This window comes from Pseudorca crassidens, chromosome 20 (assembly GCF_039906515.1).
Source record: "Pseudorca crassidens isolate mPseCra1 chromosome 20, mPseCra1.hap1, whole genome shotgun sequence".
NCBI classification, from domain to species: domain Eukaryota; kingdom Metazoa; phylum Chordata; class Mammalia; order Artiodactyla; family Delphinidae; genus Pseudorca; species Pseudorca crassidens.
The window spans coordinates 48,237,395-48,255,866 of record NC_090315.1 but is presented as its reverse complement, the minus strand read 5'-3'; the positions used below and the strand labels follow the sequence as shown (position 1 = coordinate 48,255,866).

The following is an 18,472-nucleotide window of genomic DNA, read 5'->3' as shown; positions in this document are numbered from 1 at the left end:
ATAACCTTCTATCATGCTTAAGATACTGTTGTGTTGGGTCACTGGCTCATCCAGCCCATCTTATAACCTAACTCTGACAAGTCTCAAAGGAACAGGGGATACTCTGAATATGGAAGTTAACAGAACATTCCTATGTGGGGCTCAGGAGCAAGCATTCTCCAAATGAGGGAGCATCAAGGGAAGTGAGATCTTCAGAGAAGAGGCGGGTCAGGCCACGAGGCACAAGATGAAACCACAAAGACTGATGAGCATATCAGCATGTTTCTCCTGGTGTCAAAAGCATGTCAGAGGCAGCTTGAAGGGACTCCCACTGGCCAAATTTGGGAAATTTTAAGTATAAAAAAATTAATAGGTTATAACACATTATTAGAGAAAAATTGTCTATCAAGTTAATATAATAGTTTGACTCCGTTTTTGACATCTGACTGCTGACATCTTTCAAGCCCCGTCACTCCCCTTCCCCTTCTGTCCCATGTCTGCGCAAGTTGATAAGAAAGCCCAGGTACGCCCTTGACAATGGCAGGAAGTTCACACCATGCAAGTTCTAGTCCACACATAAGAACCTTCACCCCAGTCCTATTCCCAAATTACAATAAAACCCCAAAGCTAGTCACCTCTTCCTGCTTTCTCAAGCCATTTTCAAACCAACCTGGGAAACTGTTCTGCTCTCACCAGAAATCCTCATTATGTGAGCAACAAACATACCCCATTGGTGCATTTTTGCACCAAGACTGACATCGTCAGTCTTGACATTGGAACCAAATTGGGGGTCGGGTGTACAAACTGCTTCTGCAGGATGGTCACAAAAGATGGAAGGGAAAGTTCTTCATGATAGAAGAATGCCAAAAAATCAATAAATATAGAAAGATAGATAGAGTTAGAAACTACACCTCTGCAACCACCATTGTAATAATTCATTCAGGCAAGAAAGGTTAAGAAGGAACATACAGTCTCAAAGTTATTAAATACAAATGGGAGGGGTTTCCTTTAAAATGGAGAAGATGATGGACACCACCTTATCCAAGTGATCAAATGTAACATCACCAATAATGGGACAAACTGATATCTGTGCCTCCTGATAGAACATACAAAGAAGGATATAACATCACCTATTTTAATATTCCTGCCAAAAGTATTAAACTAGTATTTAATCATAAGGAAATGATCAGACAAATTCAAATTGAGTAAGTAAGCATTCAGTGGGGAGAGTCATGTGTCTGGAACTTACACTCCAATGTTTCATCAAAAAAAGTTTATAGCTATATAGAGAAAGATAGAACAAATGTGGCAAAATACAATGTTTATCAAGGTAAAGATACAAAATAAAGCAAATGAAACAAAAAGGTAAGCTGGTATGAGGGTTTGTTTACTCAAAAAGAAGGTTCCAGAGGCCCAGAGGGAAGGTCTGAGAGAGAAAGGACCATCCTGTGTCTGCTTGTTCACAGAACTCTTCTCTAGCCATAGTTGTTCCGGGTTCAGAACAGGGTTTTGTGCAAATAAATATTTGTAGAAGGTCCCAGGATTTGGCCCCACCTTCTCCACTCTGGGAAGAAAGCTGTTGGAGTTCACAGGAGTGCTTCTGTGGGAGGGAGGTTGGTGTCTGAGCAGATAGGCCTGGTGACCCCACCCACCTCGGTTTCCTCCTATCTCACTCCTCACTTCTTAATCCTCTTGCTTTTTGGCTCTAAATGTTAGTTTTCCCTGGGCCTCTATTCTAACTCCGTCTCTCCTTAAAAGAATAACATAGCTGTTGAGGATATGACAAAAACTAGTTAGACCCTACTAGGCCCAAGATGGCAGAAGATTCGACTTCCAGTAGACCTTGAGCCTCATTATATGCTTACTGTAATATGTTAGCATATGCTAAATGACACACCCACAGGCGCCATGACAGTCCTGAGACCAACCATAAAAGGCCAAAAAGTGGGCAGCGGCCCAACTCCTGGAAATCCCCACCTCTTCCCCCCAAATAGTTCAAATAATCCTCCCACTCATTAGCCTATGAAATTACCCAGCCCATAAAAACGAACCGCCCGTATTTCGGGGCTGCTCTCTCTTTCTGAGATGGACTACATTCTGCCTATGGAATAAACCTGCTTTCACTTTACCATGGCTTGCTCTTGAATTCTTTCCTGCACGAAGCCAAGGATCCTTACTTGGTGGCCTGTCCCAGGAACTCGCCTGAGACCTGGGACATGACCATCCTCTCCCATTTTCCTGCAACATCTTTATACAAAGGATGAGGAAGAAGGTAGTCCTCTCTCCCTCCCTACTTTTGCTTTGATTATAAATATGTAGCCCACTTAGTTCTCGAGGCAGAGCCCTCTTGCCTGCTCGCCTGTATCCTTCACAAGCATCCTATATTAACAAATCTACATCTTACCTACCGCTTTGCCTCTCGCTGAATTCCTCCTGTGCCGAGACATAAAGAACCTGAGCTTCATTAAGTCGCGGGACGAGTCGTGTGGTTTCAACACATCCAAAACGGAACTCTCCAAGTTTCCCCAAACCTGGTTCTCTCCAGTCTTCCCATCTCAGTAAAGGGTACCTCCATCCACCCATCCTTTAAGTTATTCCTCCAAACTTCAACCCAGATCTGTCCACTTCTCACCATCAACTCAGCCACCATCACCCCTCACCTGGATTTCTTCAGTAGCTTCCTAACTCATCTCTTGACTGTGCTCTCAGGCCCAAGCAGTCCATCTTCCTCCCAGAAGCCAGAGTAATCTTTATTTTTTAAAAACGTAAATCAGAGCAAGCCACTCAGTGTTTCAAAACACTTCAATATTTCCCTGTTGCTCTTTGAAAATGAAGATTCTTCACCATGAAGACCCTACACCATCTCCTGCTCCACTTCTCAGCCTCATCTCATGCCCCCTCACTCTGCTTGCAGTGACATTCTCTTTTTTTTTCATTTAAAAACTTTTGGAGCATCGTTGATTGCAGTGACCTTCTTGTACAGCTCTCTGCGTAAGTCAGGGTTTCTCTCTTTCTGGAACATTCTCTCAGCTCTCCTCAAGGCTGCCTCCTTCTCTTCTAGGCCTCAACTCAAATGTCCCCTTCCCAGATCTATATAAAGAAACCTGCTTCGTCAAAATTTAGACGTCAAATCGTCTTCTCTGTTTCTCGCCAGTTCTCCTTTTCCACACACAGTAGAATGGACGGACGCACGGTACAAGGAGGGTTCATTGCTGGATCTCCCGCGCCTGCTAGGCTAGGGGCTCACACATATTCGTTGAAAGAATTCATTAATAGACGGCAATTTTGTATGTTTTTAAATATCCTTCCCTGGCAAAAGAAAAGGCTGCCAATTCTGTGTGGTTCATCATTTTTTTAAAGAACATTTATGAGTCCAGGACTCTTGGATGAACTGGCCTCAAGTCCCCCACAACGTAGTTGTTGTAAGGATAGCAGGAGAGGGAGGAAGAGACGGACAGTGGCTGGGGGGCCGGCTGGGTGGCTGAGTGGACGGATGGGTGAGAGAGCGGATGGGTGAACACTCTGGGGAAGCATACCCAAGGTGCTAAGTTGAGAGCACAGTTCCCTAGGCAGCCCATCTTGAGGGGTCGCGAAGCGGATACTTCAGGGCCGACGGGGCACGGCGGGAGGGCGGGAGTCCCCTCCTCTGTGTGTAAAGCAGCAAGGCCCTCCAGGCTCGCACCGCATCCAGGCGCACGCGCGCCCAGACCCCGCGCCGCGCTCAGCAGCGTCCCCTGCCGGCGCGCGCGCTCAAGTGAACGCTCGCCTGGCCCGCAGCAGGGTTAGTGCGCGTGCGCGCAGGTGAGCGTCCCGTCCCGTCCCGCCCCGCCCTGCCCCGCCCCCGGGCTTGGCCACCTGCCGGGGAAACTTGTGGATTGTTGCCCTCGGGTCGCTCAGGGGCGGGACGCGGAACAGAGACATGGAACAACATACGTCGGGGAATCGCGAGTCCCGGGCCCGGCCGAGAGAGCGGGACCCAGACCGGCACCCCCGCCCGGACCGAGAACGCCACCCCGAGAGACAGCGGGACAGAGCCGGGGACCGGCGCAGGGAGAGAAACGGGGGCGGGCGGAAGGACGAGGACCGGGATAGGGGGAGGGACCGGGAACCCCGCCAGGACAGATACAGGGCCGGGGACCATCGTGGCGGTGAACAAAGAGTTTGGGAACAATCCCGCCAGAGTCGGACGCGGGACGGACCCCGGCGGCCGACCTGGGACGCGGCCCCGCCCCTCTGGCCCGCGCCTTGGGAAACCGCGGAGCCACCGCCCCTGCGGAAGGAGGTCCTCGGACGCCGAGGACCAGAAAGGTGAGGTGGGGCAGCGAGGGCCCTCTACCTCGCCCCGGAGGAAGCCTGGGTCTGAGGCCATTCTGCGCGGTTCTGCTGTCCCGGCTACTTGTCCTGGGAAGCTGGTTTAAAGGAAGTGTCATTCTTCCCTTTTGAGCTCTTAGAGGTGACCTGCGAGGGAAGGAAGACCTTACAGTGCCCCCCCCCCACACAAACACTCCTTGACCTGAACCTGATGAACAACGCAGAGACCTACCCCCCACCTCCCTCCACCCTCCACCCGCCCTGCCCCCCACCCCCCCTTTAGCAGTGGAAGGACCGGGGACCAGGTAAAGAGGAAGAGAGGACTTCAGGACTAGAAAGGGAAGGGGTGGGAAGGAGATTGGGTGGGTTGGGTTAATCTGAGGCCCCTCTCTGACCCCCACCCATGTGGTCACAGGACTGCCCCTTGGGGCTTCAGACCCTTGTCCTGTGCTCCACAACCAGCCCTCCCCAAAGTCCCGTTCCCTGGAGGCCCGGGCCTAATAAAAGACCAATGAAAAGCTAATAGTTTAATGTGTAATCCCTTCCAGGGGTATATGCATTTCAAAACCAGACAGCTGGGAGAAGATACACTTTTAGCCAAAGAACTGAATGTACCTAAAACTCTGCACAAAAGGGCAGAGATTTTTTTTCCCCCTTTGTCAGTGAGGTCTTTCTGGGCAGCCTCATTCAAACCCCATGATTGTTTCAGACCCCACCCTCCTGAATGAACAAACTTTGCCATCACTACCTTGTAGAACAGAGTTCCCATGAGGCCTGTGGGGTGAAAGCATCATGACGTTCTGGAAGACTGTGAGCTGGCAGAGGGTAAGGATGGAAGGAAAGAGAGGTGGTGGTCCTAGACCCCACTCCCCCTCTAGGGAAGTGGTCTTTTTTCCATTGCACATTCCATCCAACTCCACAAATATTACTGAATGCCCAGATTAGATGCCAGGCCAAGAAGGAGACAGGCAGGTACTGGAGTGATGACTGCCTTCCGGTTTTTGCCCTCGTCCCTAGGAGGAGTCCAGGCTCCTCTCTGCTATGGAACTTGGAGGCTTAAGCCCAGTCTCTCTTCTGGTTGTGTCCACACAGCGGGAAAGCTATTATCCTGAGTTTATGTTACATTATCTAGAACTAACTAGCCAAACTGTGACAAAGGGTGTGCCCAGTTACAGTCACAGGCACTGGCTACTGTCTCCCTGCCTAAAGCCACACTGCATTGCAACTGCCAGGCCTGGGAGAATCCAGAGCTTCATGTTTAGGTTTCCTTCTAAACTGGTGTCCTGGCCCCCCTGTCCCCACCCCTGCCAAGCCCCAAAGCTAGTGAAGGGAATACTTTTGCTTCTTTTGCTCACAGTTGGTGGTTTCAAACCAAGAGCAATTTATTTCTGTCTCTCCTCCACATAATAAGTATGTATTTAATGGATGGGAGGTAGGGCCAGGAACTACAGAGATCTACTCACGGTGTCTACAGGACACTGACAAGTAAACAGACCAATTTGCAGCACCTGTGAAACGTGCCACTCCAGCGCGGGGACAGACACAAAGAGAACAGAACTGGGGCCCTGACTGGGCTCTGGAATGTTTTCTGGAGGAGATAGCCTCAAAGCTGAGTTCTGGAGAAGGAGCAAGAGGCTGTCTCAAGCAGAGAAGTAGTTTCCACGGTGACCTGGAGGCATGGGAATGCAGGTCATCTTTTGGGGCGGGGAGAGGGGCAGTTCACTATGGCTGGGTCTGTGAACATGAGGTTGTGAGTGGAGAGAGATGAGCACGGGCCCTCCCTTGCTGTGCTTAAAGTTTGGACTTTATGGATTTCAAATGCAAAAAATACATGGTGAGATCTATGTTCTAGAAGGATCCCTGAAGCCCAGCTAGTAGAATGCAGCCCCCACCGTTCACCACTGAATCTTGGACAAAGCCCAGGATGTGCTGGATAAAGTGATAGGGAAGGGTGTGGGGCGGGGGGGTGGGTGGTGAGGAGAAGGAACAGAATATTCCAGGGCTGGCAGAGGAAGAGGGAGAGATGTGAAGATGTCCAAAGTTGTCTGTACCACCCATAGCCTAGAGAATGATTGTGGATTCAACTCTTTCCAAAGTAACAAGGGAAGGAAGAGAATGCCAGCCTGGGCATCAGTCTTGTGAATGCAAACTAGTTTTGAAGAGGGCCTAGTCCTCACTGAACTGAAAAGCTCCCCCAGGTGGCTCCCAGCTACCTGTTAGATATCCCCCACAACACACACACACCCTCCCCCGCAGACCAAGCCAGCATGGGAGGCGGGGCTCAGAATTACTGAGATAAGTGATGTGCTTAATTAGCAGAACTGGGCCAAGTGTTTGCAGGCCTTGTATAGCCAATAAACCAGAAAATCCTCTGGAATATGAAATCTGTGGCAGATTTTCTGTTCTGTGCATTCTTTAATGTCTGAGCCCAGCGTGAGGTGTCCAGAATTCTAATGCTGAACAAGCTATTGAATTTGAAGCCCGCTAATGGCCACACATGTGTTTGATTATAGTGAGCCCACTTCAGGGAGATATCCGCTTTCGACCCCCAGGCCTGGAGTACAGGAAGTGGAATATTACCAGTCAGAGGCGGAAGGGCTCCTGGAATGCCACAAGTGCAGATACCTGTGCACCGCGAGAGGTGAGCCATTTTGAAGGCAGCTTGACCAATTACTTACCCTTGCTGGTGGTTCTGGACGGGGTCCGAGATGATGGAGCAAAAATTCAAGCCGACTTCCCTTTTGGTTTCCTCGTATTTTCGTTTTCATACCTGCGTGAAGTTCACACTTTCTAAAGAAGGGTAGGAACATCTGAAAGGGGCGGCTAGGTTTCCCGTGTTTCTCCTCGGACGGGCCCGGATGTGGTGAGGCAGTCGTGCCTGCAGTTTTCAGAGCCAGCTCTGAGTTGCCGGCTGTCAGAGGGGAACCCCTATGGCAAGGCAGGCCGAGTTAAAGAGAGATCACCGGAGATGGCAGCCAGGTTGAGCTCATGCCACAGGACAGGAGATCTGATGCCTAAACCTGCCATCATGGCTTTTAAATATTGTTGACTGAGACCCACAGCAAGAAATAGGTTTCACATTAAGAACAAGTTCACATGTGCGCGCATGTGCACACACACGTCATGAAACAACACGCCATCACCTACGAAGGGCAGTAACTTCTATTTCATTGAAAACAAACAAAAACAAAAAACCACACTTATTAGAATCCACAGTATGAAGAACACTTAAATAATATCATGTGTCAGCTCCAAATGTGGTTTCCCAGAGTTCCCATCCTAGCACCAGGCCTGGCCTTGCCAACAATGAAGAAAATCTGGTTTGTCAGGGTGAAGAAAATCTTACCCTTATGGCTCACATGATTGGGTAAGAAATTTTCCTCGGCTACCTATGACTAAGAGGGGAAAACTTCTTGGCCTAAGGGGGAGAAATCATGGAACTTATACCTGAAGATGTCTCTTTTTTATTTATTTATTTTTGGCTGCATTGGGTCTTCATTGCTGCGTGCGGACTTTCTCTAGTTGCGGCGAGCGGGGGCTACTCTTCACTGTGGTGTGCGGGCTTCTCATTGCGGTAGCTTCTCTTGTTGTGGAGCACAGGCTTTAGGTGTGTAGGCTTCAATAGTGGCACATGGGCTCAGTAGTTGTGGCTTGCAGGCTCTAGGGCATAGGCTTAGTAGTTGTGGCACACAGGCTTAGTTGCTCCGTGGCATGTGGGATCTTCCCGGACCAGGGCTCGAACCCGTGTCCCCTGCATTGGCAGGGGGATTCTTAACCACTGTGCCACCAGGGAAGCCCCTGAAGATGTCTCTTAGAGTGATTACAATGAGATAAATTATTATGGGATTATGTAGAACTTTCATGGAAGAGCTCTAGGCAATCCAGGTACAAGAATCCTCGCTCTAGTTTACGTATGTTGGCACACCCCGTTGCTTTTAATTCTCTCAACAACTCCTGAGGCTCAGAGAGGTACAGTAAGTTATACAAAGTCACACAGCAGTTAAGTGGAAGAGCTGGAATTGAAAGTTAGAGCCTGACTCTAAGGCCTGAAGTGGTTTACGTGCTTGACCTTCTTTTCTCGATGATATAAAGAATAGGAACAAGCCAGACGCTCTTTAACAGGTTTCTCTCTAGAGGTATTCTTCTTCAGCGATTGATTTACCAAGAGGAGAGGGCAGAGCTTGAGGCCCCTGATTTAGCTTTGATTGCTTCTGGCTGTTTGGTTGGGCCTAGATGTTGGGTTTCTGAGTCAAGATAGTGAAAGGATAGTTCAGCAGTCAGAAGCTAACAAATGAGGGCTTATAAAGATCTCTGGACATGCAGGGACCCATATAAATACACAATGCTGTGTTGTGTTGAGAGCAACAGCCATTAAACACTGGGAACTTGTCTCAAACAGGAAATTCACACCTGGGTAAAGGTCACCTGAAGATTTTCAGGCTCGTCTTAGAGTAGATCTTTTGTGATTTCTTTTCCTCATCAGTGAAATCATGTCCTCCTCCAGCAAACTGGCAAAAATGGGAGGCAGCTGTGGCTCTCTCTAACTTCCTAGGGAGACCCTGCAGTTTGGGCTGAGTCACCCTTAGGAAGTTCAGTGGAACACTGACAAAAATAGATAAGCCCCGAACTCACGGTTACGGGCAAGACACCTCAGCTACTAAAATCTTTAAAGGCTGAGGATAAAGATCAGATAAACAGCAAGTACAGACGTCACATGTGCATATCAGATCACTAGGAATCCTGTCATATATAGGTTGTGTTATAGGTTTATTATTTGGAGGGACTGGTGAGGAATTACAAGTTCCCTGGGGAGAAGGTACATGGCCTGCTCCCCTCCTGGCTCCCTCCGATGATTTGCATTTGGAGCAGCTTCCCCTTTCCCTTTTGTCCTTTTCCTCTTTCTTTAGACCTTTGGTGCTCAAATCATGATGGAGAAGATTGTAAAAGGAGAGCTAGGCCAGTGTAACAAGGAAATTGTGAAAAAAAAAAAGGGGGTGATGTTTGCATTCAGCTTCACGCAAGGGCTTGATGTTTCCCTTACTTGCAAACCATCCTTAAAAATTTAATTTCATTCTCTCTCCAAACGTTGTAATCTCTATAGTCATGCTGTCTCTCACTCAGAGCCTGGAGGTTTAGGTTTTGAGATGGCTTCTCACTGCCAGTGGCATTGACTTGTGACCACACTGAAAAGGTTCAGAGGGACAGTGGTGGGGGTTTTGCCCCCCAACTTGCATTCTCCCTCCCCCTTTTATATGCTTATTTAATACCCTAGCTCAGTGCTTATGGGACTGAGCCTATGTCAGCACGTACAACTCCCAGCTCAGAAGCACCCAGCTTTATATTATGCTGAGAGAAAGAAGTAACACACAGAAGAGTACATTAACTGTATGATTCCATTTGCATGAAATTCGAGAAAGACAAACCTAGTTCCTAATGACAGAGAGCAGATCAGTGGTGGCCTGAGGAGGAAGGTGAGGGGTTGACCACAAGGGGTGACTAGGGAACTTTCTGGGGGGATGAAAACAGTCTATATCTTGATTATGATTACATGGCATACACAGTTGTCAAAACTTACTAAGCTGTTTGCTTAACACAGGTCATTTTGTTGTGTATAAGTTATATAACAGTAAAGCTGACTTTAAGGAAAGTAGCCAGCTTTGGTGGAAGATCTGGGGCTCTTTCATCGTCCAAGATAAAGCAGCCAAGGGTCCTGAAAAAATCCAGCCCTGGGAAAATATCACAGCCCAGATTTGCTCTTTAGGGAAACGAAAAGAAAACAAAATTAAACTTTAAAACATACTTATTGAATTAAAGTCTAAGAACAGTAAAACCAATTATGTTTCTCTAATTCAGTAAGCCTTATAGGTTTAATTAACTTAACCTTTCCTATCCCTAATATATGTGAACCACGGTTAACATTGTGATGGATAGCTTCCATGCTTTTTTTCTAACGTCATTATGTTTTTTAAGCACTATAAGTTCCTTCAAATTTGGAGAAATTTCCTCTTTCAAACTGAAGATGGCCACAAAACATGTCTAAAGAGGATATAACTATTTTTCAGTCTTCTTGGCAGGGAAGGGCTAGGGCAGAGAATGTTCTTGCCTTCCATAAAGGACACCTTTCTTTCTGCTCACTGGCCTGATTTCTGCCCCCATCGTCCTGCAGCCCACCTGGAGCAGGCTGCTTTGCTCTTTTGAGAGTTACCCTTTTCAGTCCAAAGTACCTCTGACATCATTTCTGGAGACCACAGTTCCCTGCTACCATCTAATGCTAATCATGTAGCTTTGGCTGCTCAGGCCTTGCAGGGGGCAGAATGAAGAGCTGGCTGTGGTGTGAGCTGCCACGGGGAAGATAAGCCTCAAGGTGGAAGTCTCCAAGTGCAAAGTAGCATCTCTCAAAATGGTAACACGCCCTTCTTTTGCAGCCTGCTGCCAAATGCTGGAGGTTCTCCTGAACTTGCTGATCCTGGCCTGCAGCTCTGTGTCTTACAGTTCCACAGGGGGCTACACGGGCATCACCAGCCTGGGGGGCATTTACTACTACCAGTACGGAGGGGCTTACAGTGGTTTCGATGGTGCTGACGGGGAGAAAGCACAGCAGCTGGACGTCCAGTTCTACCAGCTAAAGCTGCCCATGGTCACCGTGGCAATGGCCTGCAGCGGAGCCCTCATGGCCTTCTGCTGCCTCCTCATCGCCATGGGCGTCCTGCGGGTCCCGTGGCATTGCCCCCTATGGCTGGTGATTGAAGCCTTGTTGGACGTGCTCATTGCTGGGGCATACATCCCAGCCTTGTACTTCTACTTCCACTACCTCTCGGCTGCCTACGCCTCTCCCGTGTGTAAGGAGAGGGAGGCGCTGTACCAGAGGAAAGGATACAGTGGCTTCAGCTGCAGTTTCCATGGGGGAGACATAGGTGCTGGAATCTTTGCTGCCCTGGGCATCGGGGTCTTTGCCCTGGGGGCCGTGCTGGCCATAAGGGGTTACCGAAAGGTTAGGAAGCTGAAAGAGAAGCCTGCGGAAATGCTGGAGTTTTAGGCTTTTTAAAACGTTCCGGGGCTTCCCTGGTGGCGCAGTGGTTGAGAGTCTGCCTGCCGATGCAGGGGACGCGGGTTCGTGCCCCGTGTCCGGGAAGATCCCACATGCCGCAGAGCCATGGCCGCTGAGCCTGCGCGTCCGGAGCCTGTGCTCCGCAACGAGAGAGGCCACAACAGTGAGAGGCCCGTGTACTGCAAAAAAAATTAAAAAGTTCCGAAAAACTCAAGTGATGGAAGTTACTCTGAACCACTGTCTTTCGTGGAATATTTTGTTGCAGAACTTGCCAACCCTTGGAAAGTAACAGACCAATTTTAGTTTGCTGGGCCTAGCTCCAGGGTACATAGAGCAGCACTGCCTGATGTAATAAACCCTGGTCCTGGAGCCCTCTGTCGGCAAGGGACCAACCAAAATTACTTTAAAAAACAAAAACAAAACAACAACAAAAAACAACCAAAACTAGAGCCCAAGACCCACAAGGAAAAGGCATATGCTGCAGCAAAATGCACTTCTTGAGTGAATAAAGGGAGATAACCAAGTGAATTTGAAGAACCTTATCCTCAAAGTTCACGAAAAGCACACAGACATGAAAAACATTTCGGCCTGAAGTTCTCTAAACACAGCGGTCTTAAGCAGATTAGCCTCGAATATTTTCCTCACTGAACTCTAGGCCCTTCACTTCCTTAATGCTCTGGATGGCAGGGGATGGGGATGCCTGGGAAACTGCTGCTGTAAGATGGAAGCTGGAGGGAGATGTGGGCTGAGGAAAGAGCAATCAGATTAATTCACTGGGTTGCAAAGGAGGTATTCTAACAAGCCCCTTACGATGGGCTTGAAAGCTCAATAAGTGTTTTGTACCTCTTGTAAATGTACCATTGTACGACGAATTCAACCCGACATCTGGAATTCAGGATCCATCCAAAATTAAAGAAAGTAAAATCTTTCCCAGGATAAGTATGCTACTTTTGGCCAGACAACTTCATGGGTTCTTACTGCATGTTAAATTAGGACTTATGGCCCATTATAATATATGCTTGGTACAAGTGAATATGTTCTTTGCTTTACGTGACTCCAATAAAAATCCAAAGAAAAATTTTAATTTGGAGGTGATGGTTCTCTTTACAATATGTTTATAATATTATTTTCTTTTCACATTTAAAAGATGAGTTCCATTTGGGTTTACAAAAGGAAATACATATAGTTGTTGCTTGTATATGATTAAAAAACTTCTTGAAGAATATATAAGAATGTATTAACAGTATTTGCTTCTGGAGAGGAAATTAAAAATTTTTTTTCATTTTATGTAAGACTTGACTGCACATGTCTTAGCCTTATTTTAGAAAAACATGTTTTAATTTGATTTGCTTTCCTCAGTTTTTTCACATTTACAGTGAAAAGGCAGATAGTAGATGTTTAGTTAAGCAGAGTATTAAATGATCAGCCACAAAAGCAGCCTCACCCAAAAAGATGCTATTTTACAATAAAAATCTCCTGTCTGTTTCAGTTTCCACTTCCCTCTACAGTTTATCCCTCCATAGGGATAAACCGCTAGCTCTAGTAGGCCACTCTTTTCTTTTCTCCTGATGTCTGTGAATCTTTCTGCACTAACAACATGCTTGGAAATACTTGAACCTGTTCGATGTTTTCAGCAAAGCCAGATCAGGCCTGGCTGGTGCTCTGATAATATCCAGTGGCCATATTTCTTCATCATTGGCCCCAGCAACAGACCATTATTCCTCTTGATTGTTGCAGTCAGTGGAGTGGTTGACAAGATCTATCAATAGATATATTACATTTCAGCCTGGCAGATATGGGCTGCGTGGACTATACTGCTGCTGTTTTGGCAGAATCTTGTCCCAGAAGGAAACATTCAGGTTGCCCACATCTTGTAGTAGCACAGTATCCCTGCTTCCCTTCAGGGGGTGAGAGATTAACTGCATGCAGAAGGAAAACGAAGGCAGAGAAAGGTGTTGGGTGGGGGAGATAGCTACTCCCCGTGAATTAGAATGATGTCTGGGTCAATTAATGATGTCTGGGTCAATGATGTCTGGGTCAATTAATTTGCGCTGCTTGTAGGGATAGAGTAGCCAGTAGCTTATGGTGCCTGGGAGGAGAGTGGGCAGTTCTGGTCTGATGTTATTTTCAGATTTAAATTAGAGGAATGTAGCTTCTCAACTGTCAGAGCCCATAACTGCTGCGTTCCGTGGACCTCCTAGGAATTTGTGTGGGCCCAGCAGGAGATGGAATCAGCAAGCTCAGTAGCTATTGCCTAAGTACATTAGACATACTGGTCTTTAGCTGCCCAGTTTATAAACGTTGTGGTACCCCCTTGTGTATCAGAGGGTTTTCCTGACTTCTGGGAAACCATGCTTTTCATAAATTTGTCCCTTTTCTTCTTCTTTTTTTTTTTTAATATTTATTTATTTATTTGGCTGCACTGGGTCTTAATTGCGGCTCGCGGGATCTAGTTCCCCAACCAGGGATTGAACGCCAGGCCCTCTGCATTGGGAGCGTGGAGTTTTCCCCACTGGACACCAAGGAAGTCCCTGTCCCTTTTGTTCTTAAATCTCTTACTAATCCCCTTTATTTTATTTTTTTTGGCCGCATTGGGTCTTCATTGCTGCACACGGGCTTTCTCTAGTTGCGGTGAGCGGGGGCTACTCTTCATTTCAGTGCCCAGGCTTCTCATTGTGATGGCTACTTTTGTTGTGGAGCACAAGCTCTAGGTGCCCGGGCTTCATTAGTTGCAGCACGTGGGCTTAGTAGTTGTGGCATGCGGGCTCAGTAGTTGTGGCATGCAGGCTCTAGAGCACAGGCTCAGTAGTTGTGGCTCACGGGCTTAGTTGCTCGGTGGCATGTGGGATCTTCCTGGACCAGGGATCAAACCCATGTCCCCTGCATTGGCACGTGGATTCTTGACCACTGCGCCACCAGGGAAGTTCCTTCTCCTTCCATTTTATATGTTACTGGGTAGCATCACCGTCCACTTGTATAACATTTTATAATTTTCCAGGTATTTTCACATACTTGCTTTCATTTGGGCCTCATCCCAGCCCTGTGGGATAAGACAGGGAGGCATTACGTTCATTTGTCCGGTGAAGTATATGAGGCTTAGAGTCAGTGACTTGGGCACAGTCACAAGGCAGTAAAGAGCGGGGATGCGAGCCTGGCATTCCCACTCTAGGTTCATATGCTTTTCTCTTCATTCTCATCTCTGACCCCTGAGAGAACAACAGGAGACCTTCTCCCAGGAAGACGCCTAACGAGAGGCTGGGGCCCCTGTCAGTGACAAATGAAAGGTGACTTTGGACAAGTCGACATTCATCTCCATTCACCTCTTGGCTTCCACTGCCTCATGGCATTTGCGGGTTCCTTAAACTTGTAAGAACCCCCCCAAGTGAACAGGCCGAGTATCCAGCAGTAGGATCCTGGCTGAATAGACTGGTCCACCCACACAGCGGGCTTGGAGGCCACGTAACAGAGCATGTGGACACCGTAGGAGCTGATCTGAAAACATCTCCAGGAAGAGTAAAGCACGATGCAGAGCAGAGTGTGTGGTGTCCTCCCTGTGACACAAGCAGGGAAAGGGGGGATGAAATTCAGATTTGAGTGCTTTTACCTGCATAAACGAACGCTGGAAAGTTATATCAGAAAATAATGAAAGTGGTTGGAGGTAGAGAACAGGGTGGACAGGGACATGGGTGATTTTTCTCAGTTTATGCCCTTTTATGTCATTTTGATTTTTTTTTAAACTTTAAAATTTGAAATAATTATAAATTCACAAAACGTTGCTAATATAGAACAGAGATCCTGTGTATCCTTACCTGGTTTTCCCCAGTGGTGACCATAGTACAAAATCACAACCAGGAAATTGACACTCTCCAGACCTTAGTTAGATTTTACCAGTATTACACGCACTCATGTCTGTGTGAGTGTAGGTCTGTGCGGTTTTATCACCTGTGTAGATTCGTGTGACCACTGCCACAATCAGCTACAGAACTGTTCCATCACTGAACTTCCCTACGCTCCCCACTTATAGTCACACCCATCCCCCTCCCGCTCCCCCAATCCCACTCCTCCCTGACAACCACTAATCTGTTCCCATTTTGAGACTGTTATGTAAATGGAATCATACAGTATGTAACCTTTTGAGACTGTTTTTTTTCACTCATCATGAATCCCTTGAGATCCATCCGAGCTGTTCCGAGTATCAGCTGCTCATACCTTTTCATTGCTGAGTAGAGTTTCCCCTGGGGATGGCTGTACCAGATTGTTGAACCATTCGCCCATTGGAGGGCATTAGGGTTTACTGTGACATCTGTGTACATGTTTTTGTGTAGCCTGAAGTTTTCATTTCTTTAGGATGAATGCTCAGGGGTACAGTTGCAAGGTCACATGGTAAATGTATGTATAGTTTTTAAAGTAACGGCCAAAAGTTTTTCCACAGTGGCATTTTGATTTTCAAACATGAGTATTAAAAAACAAAAACCAAGGATGTTAATGTTGAGTCTGACCGTGTCCTCACAATCAGGTGGTATTTCTCTTGCCTGACCTAGAGAGCTTTCCTGGGTAAGTGACGTCAGTGTTAAATTCCCAATCTCTCTCCTCCTAGGTGTGATACAGATAGTGGAGGTGATATTGAATGGGATGGTTCTCATGTGTATCGTGGCCTCCTACTTTGTCCTTGCTGGATTCAGTGCCAGCTTTGCCAGCGGCGGTGGCTTTGGGAACGGCTATTACTCACCGTTTGAGGGCACTGAGCTGGAGCAGGTTCGGCAGCTGGACCAGCAGTACACGATCCTCCGGGCGCCCCTGATATACAGCGGCGTGGCTGTTTCTCTGGGGCTGGGTGTCCTCACCTTGGGTGTTTTACTCCAAGGAGCCAAGAGTCTAAACAAACTGCCGGGGAAGTGGCTCCTCTTTGAGGCCGCCTTCAGCCTCCTCGCGGCATTGGGCTACTGCGTAGGCATCGGCCTTTACCTCCACGCGGCCTTGCGGATCAATGCCACAGACACCTGCAGGACAAGAGAGAGGGTCTATGCCCGCAGGGGTCTCACCTGGATGAACTGCCAGCTGGCAGGCACTGATGGAGCAGCAGCCACCTTTGCTTGTCTTCTGGTGGTGATGTATGGCGCCAGCGTGGTGCTGGCCCTGCGGAGCTACCGAGAACAGAAGCACTACAAGGACAGCCAAGAACAGCACAGCAATTATAATGATGCACCAGAATACCTGTGGTCTGGGATACTCTGAGATCTACTACTGGAACCTAAAAGTCAACCCAGCTTCCTTATTTCTCTCAAAAACCACATTACATAAATGTGGTTTTCATGTACTTGATTTTATAAATGTTCCCTTTGGCACCAGTGCAAAGCTAGATGATCATCCCATTTTTCTATCAATGTCTTTGTTGGCTGAGAGCTAGAAAAAAAATACCTCCACCTTCGCTACAAAGATCAACATTGGAAGTTTGCATATACGCTTATGGTTTGACTCTCTTACCAAATGGTAAGGTAATAATACTAAGTAGCCAGAGAAATTCTGAAAGATGAGAACAACACATCAGGGGTAGCAGGCCCAGTGTTACAGTGGAAATAGCTTGCCTGACCAAACTAAAGTCACTAAGAAAAACATGCCATTTCCCCCTGTATTTGATCCCAGGGGAATGATTATAAAGCATTTGTGTGATTAGATTCCAAATGAGTAATTACATTCTGGCTCTCTCCTGGAAGAAAACTCTCCTGCCCATTCGACAGTATACCATGACTGCATGGGTCCCAGAGGTTGGATCCCTGAAACCTGAAGACAGGTAGGTGCTTTTAGCATGCATGTTCCTCCTCGGGATTCCTGGGGTAGGGCTCAGATAAAATGGTTTTTGCCACCTTTCCAAGCTAGTTGCTTTCTTGTTTCAAGTCATTTGATTGGAATTCACTTTCCTGAAATACTTTATAATTTCCTGAAATATGACGCCTCCAAATAGTGAGAAATAAAATTCATAAACTTCTTGAACGTGTTATTCAGCTGAGTACAAAGATAAAGCAGTTGATTTTACTAGACTATACAGGCATTTTGGAGCCTTCTTTATTTCTGCATCCCTTCCAGCGCCCTACAGAGTAGGCCTTCAAAGGTCGATTGTAATCTCTCACAATTCTGAATTGTTTCCATAATGTAACCGATCATTAACACTGAATCTCAAAAATAAAGTTCTTTCAGTAATTTTAACCTAAAGTTTTATAGCTGTGCTTATACTTTACAACTAGTCTCAGATATTCCGTTCATGTAAGGTGCAACTAGAAATATACATGTTCTTATTATAAAGGGTAGTTTTTCTAGTTGCCATCTTTTTTTATAACATTGTTTTATTTTCATATTATAAATGAGATTAAACTATTAATAAGTTCAAACCAAATTTTTAGTATACTTCTAAAAACAGCAATTTTGACAGAAATCTCAGACTGTCTATACAGTTAGTAAGAAATCAGCAAACGTAAGCCCGTTTCAATGTATGCCAAAGTGGCTATTAAAAAAATTCAGTCAATGTCATTTTCCTCTGATGTGTGTTGGCCATTTTTACCCCTGCATGTTTGCTGACTCTTTTCTCTGGAATATATTACCTTTCCTCTCTCCTCTTAAATCCTTCCTATTGCTAGTTCTTATAGAACCTATCCAAGGTGAAGGATCAAAACTAAACCTCAAACAGAAATGAGAAAATATCTAGATTCTACTTTTACAAAAAGTAAAGCTTGGAGGAAAACAACAACTAGAAGTCCACACTGCTAGCTTAAAATACAAACACCAGTGCCACAGAAAGCTGCTTCTGCTCCACCACCTTAGCCCGAGGCAGTGGCTGGAGTCCCGCAGAGTTTTCACTGAGTGGTAAGACAAGTCTAACAGCAGCAAAAATCAAACAACCCATTTCCCACCCGAACCCCCCCAAAAAACTTCCCAACACACACTATTCTCACCTAGGATTTATTCCCTGAAACATCCCTGAGTAGAGCCTTTGCCCGTGTCTGGGTCCGGGGCTTGGAAAAATGAGGACTTTGGCCACTGCGACCCCTGTGTGGTGCACTGGTCCAGCTCAGCTCCTCTCAAATCACTGTAGCGACATTCAAAATGCCTTAGCAAAACTTGCCTTAGTTACTACCACTT

General features: G+C 46.8%; 1 protein-coding gene across 2 annotated transcripts; it reads left to right on the top strand.

The window, feature by feature from the left end:
• The first annotated feature begins 3,898 nt into the window (after positions 1-3,898).
• MARVELD3 (MARVEL domain containing 3) lies at positions 3,899-17,792 on the top strand. 2 transcript variants are annotated; one of them, XM_067721265.1, is made up of 3 exons: positions 3,899-4,287; positions 6,804-6,931; positions 15,936-17,792. In XM_067721265.1, exons 1-3 carry the CDS (start codon positions 3,899-3,901, stop codon positions 16,571-16,573), a joined length of 1,155 nt encoding a protein of 384 aa, XP_067577366.1. In that variant the 3' UTR covers positions 16,574-17,792. The 2 variants fall into 2 exon arrangements, with proteins under 2 accessions (XP_067577366.1, XP_067577365.1); XM_067721264.1 differs by lacking the exon at positions 15,936-17,792 and adding an exon at positions 10,716-12,504.
• Positions 17,793-18,472: the final 680 nt, after the last annotated feature.